The sequence below is a fragment of the Apodemus sylvaticus genome, chromosome 8 (assembly GCF_947179515.1).
Source record: "Apodemus sylvaticus chromosome 8, mApoSyl1.1, whole genome shotgun sequence".
NCBI classification, from domain to species: domain Eukaryota; kingdom Metazoa; phylum Chordata; class Mammalia; order Rodentia; family Muridae; genus Apodemus; species Apodemus sylvaticus.
The window spans coordinates 49,805,724-49,819,221 of NC_067479.1; the positions used below are offsets into that span (position 1 = coordinate 49,805,724).

The 13,498-nt window shown below is 45.3% G+C and overlaps 1 protein-coding gene across 3 annotated transcripts in view; it reads right to left on the bottom strand.

The window, feature by feature from the left end:
• Nucleotides 1-13,498, bottom strand: part of Enox1 (ecto-NOX disulfide-thiol exchanger 1) — a 567,937-nt gene that overhangs the window by 135,062 nt on the left and 419,377 nt on the right. For all 3 annotated transcript variants that reach the window (XM_052190902.1, XM_052190899.1, XM_052190900.1), the window contains exons 8-10: nucleotides 6,929-7,102; nucleotides 5,509-5,715; nucleotides 2,101-2,334 (exon numbers count right to left, since the gene is read on the bottom strand). In XM_052190902.1, coding sequence (XP_052046862.1) covers nucleotides 2,101-2,334; nucleotides 5,509-5,715; nucleotides 6,929-7,102 — 615 coding nt within the window. The remainder of the gene's footprint in view (nucleotides 1-2,100; nucleotides 2,335-5,508; nucleotides 5,716-6,928; nucleotides 7,103-13,498) is intronic.

The following is a 13,498-nucleotide window of genomic DNA, read 5'->3' on the forward strand; positions in this document are numbered from 1 at the left end:
TAAGCAATTAAATGCTGTTTATATTCCAAACTCTGTGCTTGGGTTGAAATTGTCAAGCTTGATATTACCTGACTCTTGCCTAAGATATCTGCAGCTAGTTCATTCCACTGTAAGAGCCATCTATTAAAATTTCCAATCTGTTCTCTCCTCAAGGGATCACACAGTACTTGGCAAAGGCATGGCTTCCGAATTCTGCAAATTATACTCATCTATATAAATATACATTTTTGAAATGGCAAGGCTCACAAATTACTCCAGCAAATTGACATCCCAATCTGCTGCCCTCCAAAAGTAGAGGGAAATGCCATGTACCTCATACATGCGATTGGCACTTCTGATGTTGGCTTCATAGAAATAGCATAATGCTAGATGCCAAACCTTCATGAAATTCATCCAGGCAATATAGAACTAAGGTGTAGCCGAGACTGAATCCAGCTTAAGAGTCTCACGCTCTAGGGACAGAGCTACCGGGGCTGGAAAACATTCAGGCTAAGGAGACCACAGTGTGGTACCACCAAATTCACTTGATGTTTGCAAAAAAAAAAAAAAGAAAAAAAAAGGGATTTATTCCAATGAGCGTTCCTGGATATAAATCTTGTTCTTTCTCATTCTGGACTCTCATAATAGTTCCTAAGCTGAATTTACATTGCATATGCTTTCTCATTGAAGGGGTAGCCTCTGTCTGTATAGTTATGCCTATATCATGGTTGTTCTTGGAGTGTCTGGACAGGTACCAAGAAAGCCAGCAGGTAGTACTCAGTGTCTGGAGAGAAGCAATTCAGTGGCAACTGTAGCTAATTAGGAGCCCTCAGATCTGATAGGGATGCTGCTGCCTTTTAGATAAAGCATAGGATGCCACTTCTGATCTTCCTAAAATTCGTGACTTTCTTCAGTCATACATGAGGTAGGCTCTAACACTCCCCATACCCCCAACTCCCATCAAGAACAAATTCACATCTCTCCTTTCATCAGGAGTCCTTGAAGCCATCTCTTCACTATTTGCAGGGCACAACCAAACCTAGCAATAGCCTTGGGCTTTGCCCGCTGGCTGAGACACTCTCCAGCTGCACTTCACTTTTGGAACGCAGTGCCCACACCAAACCTTCTTTGTTTCCTGTGCATCTTTGTTCTTAGAGCTCCAGGCTCTGGTTAGAACATCCCTGTGAATCTTCCTAACTTGGGAGAAAGATCTCTTGTTTATCCCAGGAAGCTCAAATCCTGCCTGCTCTGTGAAGGTATTCTCGACCCCTTTCCCTGCTCTGGTTACAAAGTGCGTTGTGCATGCCTTGCTTGACACTGAGGCTATCAGCTTTGCTCGAAGTCACTCATTTACTTGTAGACACCTGCCTGTGGCAATTGTGACCCACTATGACCCTGTCAGCAAGAAAATCGTATAAAAGATGCCATTCAGTTCATTCATTTTGGTCAATAATAGCCCTAGAGCCCAACACAGACAAACATGTGCATCTCCCCACCCTCAGACACACGCTAACTTCAAAACCTGGCTTCCGGGTCATCACTGAAGTTCAGCAGGTCCTTATTTCTTTGGATCCTTATTTTCCTCACCCTCAAATCCAGGGAAGGCCCTGACAGAAATGAAAGACTTACTTCTCTATTGCTACTCATCTGTCGGTGTGAGAAGGATCCTTCGACTCCACCTCTAAGACAGGGGACCTGTCTACATTCCTCTATTCTTTTCCTCAAACCCTAGACTTGGTGTGTACGATGTCTTGGAAAAGCTTTCTGTGTCTAGTGGAGCGGCAAGGTCCACAGAACTCAGAGAGCACTAGAAAATGTCAGCTTATCAGTGAGCCCACTGTCCTGGACCACAGGCTGCTGCGGGATAGGGGATGCCCGCCCTTCCAAGCTTCTTACAGAGAGTCTGATGCAGCAAGGCTCTGTCCCTGGCATGATCACGGAGCCTGGGGGGTCTGCAGATTCTAGCTCACTACCACTCACAAAGTGTCTGCAGCAGAGACTACACACAAGGATCTGGCATCAGAACATCTCTTTTCTCCCTGTCAATTGGTGGCTAAGGGGAAGTTGAGGGCTCCAGTGAGAGTCCCCTATCCCACCATGCCCCCACAACCCCCTCTTTACCTTTCAGTTTTTCAGCTAGCAGGGCAGCTTCGTGCTCTGAGTAATGCATGATGGCCGGCGGCGAGGGAGGCCGCAGCCTGTCCTCTTCCAGTTTGCGCCGATGCCGCTCCTCCCGGGCGCGCATCCTTTGCTTGCATTCCCACTCGTAAAAGTCATCCCTGGCCTGAGCAAAATCCACGTGCAGGCGGCCGGAATCCTTTTTATCCGTGCTCGACCCTAATCGCATTCGGTAGCCTAAAAGCAGTGAAAAACCAGGTCACCTCAGGTCAGGGGCCACACATTTCCCACAAGCTGAGCAACTACGCCTCCAGAGAGAAGATGCGTTTGCCTCTAGTGGATGGAGAAGCAGGTATCCTTCTAAAAAGTTAATCATGAGGCACAGATGTGGGGGTACATATACCCCCCACCTCCACCCCCATCCTCAGTTACTTTCCTAGAGCGACCCTCACAGTGCTTCACTCCTGCCCACTCCTTCCTCCCTTTGGCTTCCCGGGGTCTTGCTTTTTGTTTTCAGTGTTCTATAACTCTATTGCATACGCACTCTTAAATTCTTTTTTAAAGAGACGGGCTATGAGTAAATAAAGAGCATCTATGATATTTGAAGGAGCCTGCAAAGTAAATTTCAGAACTTTACTCGGAGCCTACCGCTTCATCCCCCTAGCAAACACTGCCACCCACGTGCTCTCTGCCGCTACCAAAGCCACAATTACCTGGGCAATTTTGCAATGCTGTTTTATTTCGACTTATCCTCTGGGGCATGCAGGAGAATATGTTACCTTCAATCTAGAGGCCCCCATAGCACCTTATCCAGCCTGATGGGCCACACAAATTGTCCATTCAGTCTTTGAAGGCCATAGGAGGCTTGTGCAAGAGCCCAAAGCTAGGCCGGAAAGAAAAGCGGGGAGGGGGGAAATCTTTAGGGGGAAGGAGAATTTACTGTGAGCTACCCATCTTCTGACTGGGCATGAGGGGTGAGAAAGGTCGTGAGAGGTCAACACAGGACTGGCTGCTGCTGCCAGTCAGCCTAACTTCAAATTTAGAAGGTGGTTCTTCAGTTTGGAATACTCAGATTTTCACATCAATTCAGGTCTTAGCAGGAGCGGCTCTGGCAGCGGCTGCTAGAGGAAGGGAGGAAAATCTAAGCACCTTTGCCTTGCAAGGGATTTGCAAAAGAGATGCGACTGGGAAGAGCTAGGCTGTGAGGAGCGGTGTGGCCTGCACCTGTACATTTCAATGGCTACCGGTGGGATTCGGGTTAAACCTTAGCCACAAATCCCCTGAGGAAGCTGCTGGCTTTCCCCTCCCTCCGCAGAACGCTTCACACTTTTGAAAAGTTACAAATGTGCTCGCTTCAGATCTAATCAGACTGAACTCTCTCCCAGGTTTCAACAGGATGGTGGAAACAGAACCATACCCATCCCGGATGCAAAAACCACCCACACGTGAGCGGAATTAATGGTGACGCCTGACTGTCTTGGTGGTGGGCTGAGGAAAGTGAAATCAGCGGGTCGTGTCCTGGCCAGCTGTCTGAGTTGGTCAAGACAACTTTCTCTGCTCATATTCCAGACAATCACTCTCTGAGACATTTCTGGTGCTTTCCTCAGAGCATCATCATTACAGCCTTAAAAGACTCTGATGAGGCGGAGGAGGCTAAACTTAGCCTGGCCCTCAAATGTGAAAGTGCTCCTAAAATTAGGCTTTCCAGCTGGGCTTGCAGGAGATTACACAAGGTGGGTGGGGTGGGGGCAACCTTCTCTCTTTCCTGCCCTTTCCCCCAACTGCTAGGATTTCAGGCCTCCTCAGCTACAGAGATCACCCCAGCAAAGCTGGACATGTCTCTGCACCCAGGCAGTGAAGGTTTGAAATGGGGCGGTGTATGTGTATGTGTGTGTGTGTTTTCTCCTGCTTCTAAGAAGCTACCAAGAAGTGTCAGAGTGTTATATTTCCCTCTCTATGTCTATATTTGGCACTGTTCATCTTTATTAGCATCTTCTGAGTGTTTTGGTCTAAAAGTTGACTGCTGCTAGTGTTGAAAAGGACATTCACCTACCCACTTCTACAAGCACACAGGAAGAAGTTACTGTCTTATGGATGAGTAATAGTTTGATTGAATATAGTGAGTAAGAACCCACATTTCCAGACAGTCACCGATGGGAAAGAAGCACCTGTCCTTTATCCTTGACAGGGCTTGCTTTCTTAAGAACAGTCTGACACCCAGAGGTTCCCACAGTGCTACCCAATCTGATTAACCTTACCCAGGAGTCGTGATGGTAAATGGACTATTTTACCCACAGGTGGAAGCAGTATGGCAGATTATCTGGGTTAGGGAGAAGGAAAGCCATGCCCTATGCTCTCCGGGATCCCCAGAGGTCCTGGAGCCCACAATTGGCTGTGTGCCTGTGGTAACGTATCTATTTATTTCCACTGTGGAATGGTCAGACTTTATGTCTCCTCATTGAGAGCGTGTAAGTAAAGTAAGGGATTTAACATTCTCTGGATCCCCCCATCTTGGGCAAGAAGGTCTCTGAGGTATTGACATAACCTCAACCTGTCAGGAGTTCACGCAGAAGAAAGGCAGTGGAGACTGGCTGCAGACATCAGGGAAACCTGGTGGGGGTGGAGTTCACCTGTTTTACTTGATTCTTTCCCAGCCCAGGTTACTTTTGCTCTGAGGTAGGTAGGCGGTCTGCAGGGTAGCAGACAGATACAAATGTAGCTGGAGGAGGAGCAAGAGGCAGTGATGGTAATCTAAAAAGAAGTATTTCTAAAGTACCATGTCAATGTTAGCCTCAGTGTACTCTGGCTTGAGGTCCTGTGTCCTGGCTGGCACACTTTCCCTGATAGATACCCACAGAGCTGAAGGCAGCACTAGGCTTCCTTTTCACATCTGTAAACCTCCCCTGAAGCCTGGTCCTAAGGATAATGATGGTGGAGCTGGCAGCTGAACTACCAAGTGTGTGAGGACAGTGGGCCTGTGGCAGGCCCCGGGGCCACATTCCCTGCCAGGAGGGATCTTGCTTCACTATCCTTGGGGTGAAGATTGTAAATGCACTTTTAAGAAACTGAAATTATTCCGAGAGAGCACTTTACTCCCCCAGAGGATTACATCCAATAATAATAATGGTCCTCAGTACTCAAAATATTGCTTTTCATCTAATACGCACTTGAGAACATTAATTAGAAACTCTGTGGAATTCCTCGAGACTGGATGGTAGGCAAAGCCTGCCTGTGGAGAGGCACGGGCTTAACAAAGAGCAAGAGCCAGGCCACCTGAAAGGTGAATGCCCCCTTCCCCAGCCCCCAAACGACCAGGACTTATTGTGCATTAAGGCCAAAAGGATGGAGCTCATGGTAACGTCCCCCAACAGGACAGAATGCCGGGCAAAGCCCCTTTCTAAAGCGAGGTACCAGAGAGGTAAATGGCTTTGTCAACCATGAATTCTTCTGCAAAGCGAATGTGACAGAAATTCTTCTTGCTCTTTCGGATGGCTGTGATATCTCCGCACTGCTCAAAGACTTCTTGAATAATTTCTTCCGTAGCATTTTCTGGTAATCCTCCGACAAACACAGTCTTACACCCTGGAGGTCGTTCTCTTGTGGAAGGAGGTGGAAGATCTAATATCACAACAAAACAGAGTTTTGTCTTTTATCGATTGGGCTCTTTATCAGGTTCACAGGGCAAAAGTTTAAACTTGGTGAGTTTTCTCCAGACTGAGGCATAGTCAATTTTTACAACTTATGCCCCACACCCCTGCCCACTCCTATTCCCTCCCCGGTCCTCCCCCCATCATGTTTCCTGATCTTTTCCCCTCCCTCTTCCCAGCCTTTATTTCTCATGTTCATTTCTGCACAGGGTGGCTGTGCTTGTCTGAGAAAAAGATAACACATGCTAGCATAATTTCATTTCTCTTTCATACACAGACACCCAGAAGAAGAAAAAGAGGAGGGAGAGGGAGTGTCACAAGTACAGAGCACGACGGAATGACACGTGATGAAAGCCCGGCTTGCTGCTGCTTTGTCTTCTTGCCAGATAAAGGGGCAGCACCGCGGAAAGAGGGAGTCACAGCCCACGAGAGCGTGCAACAATACTTACCTGGCTGCAAAGATGCTGAGTCTGGAAAAAGCCCTGGTTATTATTCACATTTAAATGAGCACACTATTAAGTTTTGAGGAGGCTGTATGAAAAGATAGTGTATGCTGTCACAACATTCTGCCTAGTTTGTATGTAGATTACTATAGCTATCTCCTGAGAAGTCCAGTTCGAATAGGCAACACTGATTAATACTAATGTTTTTTTCTTTTAAAAAATGTCCAGCTATTTAAGCCTATGCACTTAGTATCAGAAGCTAAATTAATCAAATATATAGGTCCTTCAAGTGAACGTGATTTGGTCCAGAAATTCTTGAGATGCATAGCCCTTCTGCTTCTCACCTTTCCCCCAAATTGCCACCTGCCAGATTAATTCACATTTCTATCTAGTAAAACACACTTGAGACTTTGTCTCCCATTTGTGGAGGTGGAGAAAGAAGCTGATAGATTTCACATGATGCTTTCCAGAAAATGCTAGTTCGCTGCACACAGGAAAGATTCTTAGCGTTACATAGAAACTCTCAAGAGCCTACTGACTTCATGGTATTTCTTCAGTGGCTGGACAGGGGCATGGACATACCCTAGTGTCCTTGTCCTAATGGAGAGACAGAGCCTTGGGGAGAACGCTGCACATCTGAAAATCAACACAATACTATTTCAAAAGAAAAAGTAATATGATCAGAACACAATACTATTTCAAAAGAAAAAGTAATATGATCAGCTTCTCAATTCTACTTACTTGGATTTTGGGGGAAAAGAGTACAGCTTTTGCAGTGGATTATTTCCTTGACGACGGCCACTTCCGTTGGGGGTGGGGGTGGTACCAGCCCTAGGCCGGGTATCATCGGGTTAATGGGGGTGATTCCAGTCATCATGTTGAGGCCTGGATCGAAGCCTGGCACGCAGATTGAGTCTGCAAAAGCACACAAGACAACATGTTGGCTAGACATTGTTCACCCCATCGTTGGTTCTGCTTGTGTTACCATCTCCCTTGGATGGGTTGACTTTACATTTCCTCTTCCTCAGGAGTTTCTCTGGGCATACGATGTAGTATTACAGAGAGCTATTCTAGAAGGGTAAAGGAGAGAAAGCGTACAATATAGAAGCTACAACTCTACAGGAAGGAAGTTATATTACTTATAATATTAACGCCACAGAACAGAAAACAGATATTAAAGCGTGAAACCATATGCCATGAAGCCCTGTTATTACTGGGAATGCAATTTTCTGTTTCTCAATGTTAGGGCATTGTTTACACTGCCTTATGATTTAGAATGTGGAAAGAGCATTTGACATTGAAGTGCCCCAGGAATTGAATTGTCAACCTACTTTTATCAAAAGTCCCTTCTGGCTCAAGTGACCTATGTTTGGGGAAGTTGGATGTATATGTACACTCTTGGTAATGATCACCTGGGTCCCACCCAGCCTGCTTCTCCTAGGGAGTAGCCTGACACAACAGAGTGAGCCTAATTGCTGTGGCTGGGTTAGAGGCATGCGGGTATAAAATTAGCCGTATATGTTTCTGAATCCTATTGTATAATCACACTTTCTTCCTTTTACTCTATCAATAAACATTTGGCCCACCCTTCTAAAACTTTCATGCCTTGTATCGAAAACAACCACAAGAGGATAGATTTTCCATATAAAACGCTGAATTGATTTCCAAGTGTGACAACGAAGCAAATAATGTCAAAGGTGATATACTGGGATTTTAAAAAGATAATAAGTGCTGGCGAGAACAGAGAAAGAGAGTCCCCGTGTAAACGAGTGCAGCCATTATAAATCACGTCAGCAAATACCAGAACTTTCATGGGCCCAGTGATCCCGTTAGTAGGTATATATCCACAGGCTATATCGAGACACCTGCACCCCTGTGCACACCACAGCAGGAATCACAATAGCCAGGACGGGGAATCAACACAGATGTCTGAGCAGATTGATGTACTAGAATATGTGCCACGTGGACAGAGGAGCACCAGCCAGAAATAAAAACAAGGGACTTTTGACATCTGTTATGTCATAGGTGTTGGTTATGTGCAATACGCCAGGCTTACAGATATGTCCAACTGTTTTAGGGCAAAATCTAAACAAATAAAAACAAACAAAAAAACCCCAGCAACAATAAAACCTGAATTCATAGAAGTACAGGATAGAATCCTATACGTACTTTAAAACTTTAAACCATCAGGTAGTGTGTGACAAATGAATATGATCTATCTATCATTAGAAACAAATAAAGTATAATCCCTCTCTAACCACAGGTGTATTTTCAAAACTGTGTACAAAGAAAGGGGATCCTTCTCTTGGGGATTTTTCTCTCTGTAGAAAACAATACAATCTCTAGTAAGATAAAGAAGACAAGTCACATGGAGGAAGGACCTGGAGACCCTCGACTACTCTGCAAAGAAAAAAAATGGTAGATAAACTATCTCTCTATTTCCTGTCTTTCCCCACCTCTTCTTAGGCATTTGTCCTTTGACCTATCCTTGCCCTTCTCCTGTTGGGTTCTCATGTACAGAGATGCCTTGTCTCTCTGTATGGCTTTAATCTTTGCTTAGCTGAGCTGAGTGGTTAGACAAGCCCAACAGAAGCAAAGATGGAGTTCATAAACAAACTTGAATACACGGGAGGCCACAGGAGTCTTGTAGCTGCCACAGACATGTCCATTTCTTCCTCGGTGCAACAGCCTAAGCCGTGTGACCCTGATCTATATCCCAGTGTCCCAGTCTGGTCATCGGCAGAGTGTTTTTAAAGCCAGGCCTGAGTGCAAATGCTAAATAAACACTTTCTTACAAAGCTGTCCTGCAGGCCTTCTACAAAGTCCCTTTATGACCCTGGTTCTCAATTTCCTAAACTGTGGCACAGCTGCTTTGACTGGCATATCCCTTGAAATAACAAGAGGATTCCAGACTACAGAATTCTGTGACACCAGAGCTCAGAACAGTGATACTGAAAAGACACAGAAGTGTAGAATGGACAAGGATGAGAACCCGAAATAGTTATCCATAAATTCCTCATAAGATAATATCCTCGTAAGATAATTTTAAGTAAAATATCCTACGTCGTAAAACAGACAAACAACAGAGTTGGGGAAAGGGCCAGGTCTGGCTCCATATTTAAAAATGTGTAAATATGATGATTTCAATGTTCTCTCTTAAAATGACCCAATGTCATTCATTGCTGTATTATCTACTTTTCTATTACTGACATAAAACACCACGATCAAAAGCGATGTGAGGAGGAAAAGATTTATTTCATCTTACAGCTTATAGTGCACAACACAGGCAGATAAGAGCGAGAACGCAAAGCAGGAATCCCGTGGCAGGAACTGATGCAGAGATCACGGACCAGCACTGCTTAATGGCTTGCTCCTGTTTTAATGGATGCAGCACATTCACGAAGGGCCTCTTCTGGCTTCTCAAGGTGCCGAGCCTCAGCTCTCCATGAGCCCCTTCACGCCTTCAAAACAAGCATCACTGGGAAAATCCTCACACTTGACCAACTTCGACTGCCAGTGCAAGGTGCAGCTTTAGTCTTCAGTCATCGGAGACAGGATCCTAGTTCTAAAAATATACTGGTAAAAGTGTGTGTGTGTGTGTGTGTGTGTGTGTGTGTGTGTGTGTGTGTGTGTGGTGTGTACACATTTTGAGTGTTTGGCACTTGTGGTTTTAAAACCAGACCTGAATGCAAATACTAAATAAACACTTTCTTACAAAGCTGTCATGGAAGTTCCTTTATGATCCTGGTTCTTAATTTCCTAAACTGTGACATGGCTGCTTTGACTGGCATATCCCTTGGAATAACAACAGGCTTTAATCTTTGTATACATACACACACACACACACACACACACACACACACACACACTTACTTCTAACACTTCTAACGTAGATGGCAGCCATCAAGAAGAGCCAGAGCAGAAAGGGTCTCGAAGCCACAGTCACTGACTTCAGTGCCTCCATAAGTAAGTACATTAGCCAACAGGGAAGGAGAGGTGGGAGGGGGAGGGGTGCTGGCCCTGCCTTGCTCTTTGCTTAATCTCATCCCTTAAGCAGGCTACCTCTGTTTATCTGTTTCTCTCCTGGCCTGGTCCTCACTATTGTTTGCCAACTGGGGATGATTTAAGGCTCAAAGCTCTCAGGACTGCAAACCCTGAAACCCAAGCCCCGTGCATTATAATAAACAGATGTTTCCCACAAATGAGATGGGAGCCTGGTGCTGGCGCTTGCCTTCAGTTTGAACAGAACAGACGTCTGTCTGCTTTCTATCTCGAGGCCAAATAGATAAAATACTCAGAAATGGAGACAAAAGGCAGTATATTCCTGAGCAGAATGTTTAGTATGTAACAGGAGTTACTTTGCCTTTTCTGAGGCATCAAGAGGAAGAGACTATGAGGTCTAATGAGATCTGCATGGAGAGTGCTTGGAGGGGCTTAGAAAGGAATTAACACTTAAATTATGCTGGACCTCAAAGGATCTAATATTCAGTGTATGAGTGGGAAAGAAGGAAAGGATTAGTCTTTCTTTGTTCCTTCCTTCCTTCCTCCCTCCCTGCCTCCCTCCCCCCCATCTCTCTCTTTCTTTCTTTCTTTCTTTCTTGAAAAAAAATTATTTATAAGAATATCTGTTTTAGTTAGGGTTCCCATTGCTATAAATAGACACCATGACCAAGGAAACTCTTACAGAGGACAACATTTAATTAGGGCTGCCTTACAGGTTCAGAGGTTCAGGGTTCAGTTCAGTATCATCAAGGCCTGAAGTGTGGCAGCGTCCAGGCAGGTATGTTGCTGGAGAATGAGCTGAGAGTTCTGCATCTCGATTTGAAGGCAATCAGGAGAGACTGTCTCCCAGAGAGACAGAAGAAGGGTCTCAAAGTCCACCACGGTGACACACTTCCTCCAACAAGGCCACACCTATTCCAACAAGACTACACTTCCTAACAGTGCCAGTCTCTGAGCCAAGCATATTCAAACCACCACATTCTACTCCCTGGCCCCATAGGTGTGTTCAAACTCATGAGTCTGTGGGGACCATACCCAGCCACATCACAATGAAAATACATTTAGTGCAACTTTAAAGGTACCTGTATTAGTTTGGGTTCTCTAGAGTCACAGAATGTATGGGCAGTCTCTATATAATTAGGGAATTTGTCGATGACTTACAGTCTATAGTCCAACTCCCCCAAAATGGGCAGAAGCAACTGTGGATGAAAGTCCAAGGATCTAGCAGTTGCTCAGTCCCACAGGGCAAGCAGGCAAGGAAGAGTGAGTAAATCTACCTTCTTCCAATGTCCTTATAGATCTCCAGCAGAGGGTATAGCCCAGATTAAAGGCTGTAGGTCTCCAACAGAGGGTGTGGCCCAGATTAAAGGCATGTGCCTCCATGCCTTTAATCCCAGATGATCTTGAACTTGGAGATCTCCTTGTCTTAATCTTCTGGAATTCATAGCCACTATGCTTCAAGATCTCCATGCCAAGATCCAGGTCAGAAACATATCTCTGTGCCTCCAGATTAGGATCATAGGTGAGCCTTCCAATTCTAGATTGTAGTTCATTCCAGATATAGTCAAGTTGACAACCAGGAATAGCCACTACAGTACCCATAGTCTATACCAGTCTCAACAGTGTTAAAAGTCCAATGTTCAAAGTCTCCTCTGTAATTCATCCAATTTCTTAACTGTTAATCCCCTCTAAAATTGAAATAAAAAACAGATCACATACTTTCAACATCACAGGGTATTTATTACCATCCCAAAATGTCATAGTGAGGAAATACAGGACAATACTGGAAATTTTATCTATTGGCAAGATATATTGGCAAGACCAAAAACCTGCTGGCCAGACTCTAAACTCTGCACCTCCATGTCTGATATCAATGTGTTCTTCAGATCTCCAACTCCTTTTTCATCTTTGTTGACTGCAACAACAACTTTTTTTCTTTTGGGCTGGTTCCACTCCCTGTCAGCTGCTTCCTGAGTAGGTAATTCATGGTTCTGGCATCCCTAACATCTTGGGGTATCCAAGGCAACTTCAACTTACAGCTTCTTCTTCCAGCATCTGGGATCTTGGAACACATGATCTGGGCTCCTCTGGGCTCTGGCTGACTCTACAGTCGCTGCAGTTTGTGGTGGTCATCCCATGGTACTGGCATCTCCAATGCACTAGGGTCTTCCACTGCAATTAGGCTTTACCAATAATCTCTCATCGACTCTCTTCATGATGCTGAGCCTCAGCTTCTTTGCAGTCCTGGGCCATTAGTTATAACTGAGGTGGAACCTTCACCAATGGCCTTTCCTGGCCTCTCACAGTGTCAAGCCTCAGCTGCTCTTCAGACCCCTTCATGGCTTCAAAATCAGTACAGCCTGGGTAATTCTTACATAATACTAAGTACATCTGTAGCATGAGGTAAATTTTCATTATCTCTAGAATACAGCTTCTTTTTTGTGTTCTCAGAAACACTCCCCAGGAGAGTTCACCTCAGTGATGCTAGACTATTTATTTATTTATGTATTTAAAACTCCATATTTTATTCCCCTCTCAGTCCACCCTCCAATTGTTCCACATCCCATACTTCCTCCCTGCCAGCCCGTCTCCACGAGGATGCCCCCACCCCCGATTCTTACCCCACTAGACCTCTAAACTCCCTGGGCCTCCAGTCTTTTGAGGGTTAGGTGCATCTTCTCTGACTAAACCCAGACCTGGAAGTCCTCTGCTGATGTGTTGGGGACCTCATATCAGCTGGTATATGCTGCCTGGTTGGTGTTCTAGTATCTGAGACATCTCAGGTGTCCAGCTTAATTGAGACTGTTGGTCCTCCTACAGGGTGGCCTTCCTCCTCAGCTTCTTCCAGCTTTCCCCTAATTCAACCACAGGGCTTGGAAGCTTCTGTCCATTGGTTGGGGCTCTAGTGAATCAGCATCAGCTGTCCCAGTAACCCTTTCTATTCTTGACTCTAAAGCCAGCACCACATGGCCAAAACTGCCATATTCTGCTGCTTGCTGGGACTGAAACATCCCACCCCGCCCCTATTCTATTATGTCATTACCAGCTTTCTGGTTTCCAATTCCTCCACTGCCTAAGCTTGGCTGTCTTAGAACTTGCTCTGTAGACTGACCCTGAACTCAGAGATATTAATGCCTATGTCTCTTGATTTCTGGGATTAAATGTATGTATCACTATGCCTGGACCTAAATTTTTCTCTTCTTGGTACTTTCTGTGGCCCAGGCTGGCCTTGAGCTCAAATATCCACTTGCCTCTGTCTTCTGGGATTAAAGGTGTGTACCACCATGTCTGGGCCTAAGCTTTTCTTGG